At 42.1% G+C, this 4,874-nt stretch overlaps 1 protein-coding gene across 3 annotated transcripts in view; it reads left to right on the top strand.

Annotated features, from left to right (window-relative positions):
* LOC106517886 (teashirt homolog 1) overlaps window positions 1-4,874 on the top strand; it is a 57,695-nt gene that overhangs the window by 8,708 nt on the left and 44,113 nt on the right. Inside the window, exons 1-2 of one of the 3 annotated variants that reach the window (XM_014008929.1) lie at window positions 251-336; window positions 1,048-1,581. In XM_014008929.1, coding sequence (XP_013864383.1) covers window positions 1,542-1,581 — 40 coding nt within the window. In that variant the 5' untranslated portion in view covers window positions 251-336; window positions 1,048-1,541. Of the gene's footprint in view, window positions 1-250; window positions 337-408; window positions 887-1,047; window positions 1,582-4,874 lie in introns of those variants that run through there. The other 2 variants (XM_014008927.1, XM_014008928.1) reach the window with 2 other exon arrangements.

Raw genomic sequence — 4,874 nt, 5'->3', positions numbered from 1 at the left:
ACACACACACACACACACACACACACACACACACACACACACACACACACACACACACACACACACACACACACAGGCGACTAAATCAACAAGAGCTACTTTAACCCAACATGTAGAATTAAAACTATCACCCAACTCATTTAGAACACCGGTGTTGTGTAAAAAAGTGTGCACACCTGGACCGAAGCTCTCATTGGTGCTTCCTTAAATATTTTTTCTCTTTCCTGGAGGTGTGTTACCATCTGCTCTTTTATGAATTATGACTATTAGATATTTAGGTGTCTTTTCTATAGGACCCTCACTCTGTCACTGAAACTACAGATAACATTTTAACTTGTAAGTATAGGTTTAGATAAAATTTTGTGTGTGTGTGTGTGTGTGTCCTCGTTTTAATTTTCGTCGGAGGTTATAAAAGCAAAGGGAGAGGAAAAGATAGGGGGTGGGAGAAAACAAGACAATTAAAAAGATTGACAGGTAGCTCCTCTGTCAGGGCTGACGCTGGCGGAGAGGGGAGGAGTAAAAATGTAGCAGGAAAAGCCACTCGATGCGTCTGTCGATCAGTTGAGTCTGTCTGAAACAGCTTCCAGATCCACCGCCTCACATCGCTCCTGGACTTTCCACACCTTTTTTTTCTCTCTCTCTCTCTTTAAACCACCTCTTTTCATCTGAAGACAAATATTCTTCATTTCGCGTCGATCTGATCGGGTGGTTTTTCTTTCTTGTTTTTTTTTTTCTGGGGCGGGAGAGGGCGAAGCTTTGGATGTTTGTTCCTCTCTTTTTCATCGCATCAACAACCACCCCGTCCTGAAAAAAAAAAAAAAAAAAAGAGAAAAAAAAAAGATGCGATGAGATGAGTGGCTGAGATCTTTCTCACGACTCTTAAACCGTAAGTAGGAGAGGAAGCCTGCTGTCTGTGGGGTCTGTTCGGTGGGGAGAGGGGAGGGAGGTGAAAGTCTGCGCCGGACTGCTGAGGCTGGATCCGGGCTGACATGAACCCATCTAATGCCTGTCCCTGTCTTTCTCTGTTTCTCTCTCTCTCTCCTTTAGGTGTGTGGCAGGAGAAAAGATGGAAACACGCGGATGTTTGACTCATTTAGTTGGACTTATTTGCGTGAAATAATTTCTCTTGGCGTGCGTCAACAGACGCAGCAAACTGTTTACCCCTTAACTCCAAACAGGACTGAAGAGAGAAGTTTTATTTGTTTATTTATTTTTYCAGGGGTGAACTGAAACTTCAGTAGTTTTGCTGCTCGTGTTTCTTATTTTTATTTTTTTAAATCTTGCCATGAGAGAGATGAAGGAAGATGACTTCTGATGGGCACCGGGGTGTTTGGAGCTGCTGGCCGAATCCCTCCTGATCGTTTCCCAGTTTCCTCCAGCCAGTTCGAAAAGACACTTAAAGGCCCCCCACCTCCACCTCCACACTTCCCCATCCCTCCACACCTTCTCTCTCCTTCGGGATGATTTTTTTTTTCCAAACTGAGAGACTTGATTTGTTTGTAATTTCTGCATGAGAAGCTCCGTGGAACGTGACGGTCACTATGCCGAGGAGAAAGCAGCAAGAGCCGCGTCGATCAGCAGGTATCCCCCCTCCCCTCCACCCCTCTTCCTCACCACCAACTTCTTTCTGTTTAAAATGAAACCATCTCCCTCCACATCACGCATGCTGGCATTCAAATATTAGTATTTTWAAGGTTGAAAACAATTGTTTTGTTTTGACACACACTCCCAAAATGACGCCTTCACTTAATTTTTATTATTCTTKTTTTAACTCCTCTGTCCTTTTTGCCAGGAAAGTTTTAATAGGTGTAGTGRGAAAAACTAAATGGCATGTTCTGGGGGATAAAAGGGAGTTTTTGAGGTTCAAAAGTGAGTAATGATGAATAATTGAGTTGGAAAAGAAGGACAGACAGTTTTTCTCCTGATTTATTAGAGGATTGTCATTCTTGGTTTGATGTGTGATTGATCGCCTGTCATGTGGCACTCTTTGTTCTGTTCATCTCTGATAAACATCAATAAAACCCCTCCATGAAGGGAAGCCGTTCCTCTCTCACACAACCAGGATCTGACAAGAACAAAAAGTTAAAAGTCGAAAATCTAATATAAATGAAATGCTCACTATTAAACAGTAATGTTGGTTCAAATTAAAGGACAAATAATAACTTAAAACCCTACTTTGTACATTAGATTCCATTAGAGTGTAATTAGGAAGTTAAAGCAGAAAAGGTGTTTGCAGCTGATGCTGGCAGAGGACCGACAAGGTTGACTTCTAGTGGTTTGGATCTGGACTTTTTTTTCTCTCCAGCCCCCCTTCTTGTCTGCCTGCAGCCTTTAAACAAATGTAAATGAGTGACAGGGGTTTCTACCTCTGTGCTAATGAGGCCGAGCCTTTGAAGTCAGGCATTAACAACTGCGGCGAACAAAAGACAGTTACAGAATTTTAAAGAGATTTTGAAATATGAGGCGCAAAGCAGGTGGAACAGGAGGCCCAGCCGACGAGGACTTTGAACTCAGCAGGTTTTATCGTTTGGAGCAGGGAGCTGATGATGATGCTGAGGAGGAGGAGGATGGAGAACGTTCAACCGGTTGCTCTTCATCTCCTCTTTTGGTTTTTGTGAGATTTTCGGCCCACGCTGAGAAGCAAGGATTCCGATTTTTATTTGTACTTTTTTTATTTGTTTAAAGAGGAAGAGTTGTGGAGGTTTCGGCGAAGCAATTCGGTGGGGAAAAGGGCGACCACGATGGGAGCAGAGTAGCTCCCGTTAGGGTTCTTGCATTTAGATGGAGACATAAAAAAACCGTGACATGGCTGTGATCCCTCCCTCTCACAAAACACACACACCTACACACACAGCATTGATCCATCCCACTGTCCACTGAGGGCCGTGGACATCACAGGTTGTAATGCTCAATCAGAGTTTGGCAAACGGGATGTTTTCCATTCTCCAGCGAACACGGGGGGTCGGTCAGAGATGTCGCCCTCCACTCTAGGCTCCCACTAGAAAAGAACWAATGCACACACACACACTGACTGGGAGCAAACCTGACCTGTGGCTTCTCTGAGCAACTGGCTCACCGTGTCCCTGCATGGAAACCAGCAAGCAGACAGAACAATGTGAGTGGATGTGTCTGGACAAGTCTTTTTAGTTCTCACTGCAAACTAGTCCTAGATTAATACTTGATATGTTGCATTTCATTTTAGACAAAAAAACTAGCTTCTCCCTCCAGAAAAAGCATTTCAAACTGCAGGTTTCAGAGTTTTATCACCAGTTTTATAGATTCTGTGATTTAAAATGTCACTGCATCAACATCTCAGGGAGCTCCCTACAAAAAAAAATCATTTTCTCCTCAATTTATTTTTGCTTAATTAAAAAAGAGAATTATTAAAATAATAGCAAAAATTTTATGGAAAGAATTTGATGCAATGTTTTTAAAAATTGCATCACAATAGTATGTGTGTGTATATACACATACGTATATATATAACCCTCCCCACCACAAAAAAAAAATGTGTGTGTGTGTGTGTGTGTGTGTGTGTGTGTGNCAGGCAATGAAAATGTACCCAAATTGCTGTAGGCATACATCATGTGAAACATGTTATAACTAATGGTTCTGATGTTTCCTGTCTAGTGCCTGACATATAACCCTCCCCACCACAAAAAAAAAATGTGTGTGTGTGTGTGTGTGTGTGTGTGTGTGTGTGAACTTTTCTGGATTATTTTGGAACACTGTTCTTTCTGTCTTTATAAAACAATCCTACAGCTAAAACAAAAGTAACAGACGTCACACTTCCTTTTTAAAAAAATGTTTTCAAACTAAAATCCACTCTCTGAGAGGGGGAAAAAAAACAGGATTTAAAGAAAGTTAAAAAAAAGTCCACAAGTTTAAGTCTGTACATATTTATTAGTGCACATATCTTTTGTGATGCTTGCAGCTGAAGCTCTCCAGTAAACAATTAGTTTTTTTAAGGTGATGAGGATGAAAACGACAACACGAGCAAGCAGGGAAAAGAAAGGAATGGTGCTGCTTTTCATTCGAGGCAGGCTTGAATAGAGGAAGAAGTGCAGATCAGATAGTCGCTGCTGCTCTTTGAAACATGTTGGTTAATTATAAGGCTGTGTGTGTGTGTGTGTGTGTGTGTGTGTGTGTGTGTGTGTGTGTGTGTGTGTAAAGAGTGGTTGTGGTGGGGGATGTAAGGTTGCTTCCCGTTGGCTTCATTAGAAAGAGCCCTAATTATCTGTGAAGCTGATGGATTTGTGACAGGCCCTAACGATTAATGCTGACAAATTCAGTAAGGTGTCAAGTCCGCAGCTGCCTTGATGTAATCAAGTTGATATTATACAGTCCCCATAGCCCCCAGTGCAGCACCAACTCAATTTGCCAGTGCAGGTGACAAATGGACTTTGCTACCTGACTAATCATGTCTGGAGAGACAATGCCCGTTAATGACCTCAGTGACCCACACCCCTCATACCCCTGTGCTGTCCACACTCCCACCGTTCTTATGAGCTTGTAAAAGCAGGCCAGACCCACCTTGWCATCCTTCCCATCTTGTGTCAGAATTTTTTTGTTTTTTATTACAATGTTTTCAGACCGTGTTTTTATTCATGGTGGGCTGTAGCTCAATGAAAGTCCTGCGACCACAGCCTTTCAACGTGCTGCTTGTAAGGGTGGACATTTTTAGCTGTTGTGAGAGATTTATTAACATTTTATTTTATTATTTTCTAATGACACACGTGACTCAGACCTGTTCTGTAGCCCCTTCATGTATCAACACACTCATGTAATTAAAAAAAAAACAACATTTAAAAAAATCTAGACGCTCTGTTGAAGTTTTTCCCCCTTTTTTTGCGTGTGTTTGAGCCTCCCATCAC

Source organism: Austrofundulus limnaeus, unplaced genomic scaffold, assembly GCF_001266775.1.
Source record: "Austrofundulus limnaeus strain Quisiro unplaced genomic scaffold, Austrofundulus_limnaeus-1.0 Scaffold54, whole genome shotgun sequence".
Lineage (NCBI taxonomy): Eukaryota > Metazoa > Chordata > Actinopteri > Cyprinodontiformes > Rivulidae > Austrofundulus > Austrofundulus limnaeus.
Note: the sequence above shows the minus strand (reverse complement) of the source record. Positions and strands in the feature narration are given on the sequence as shown.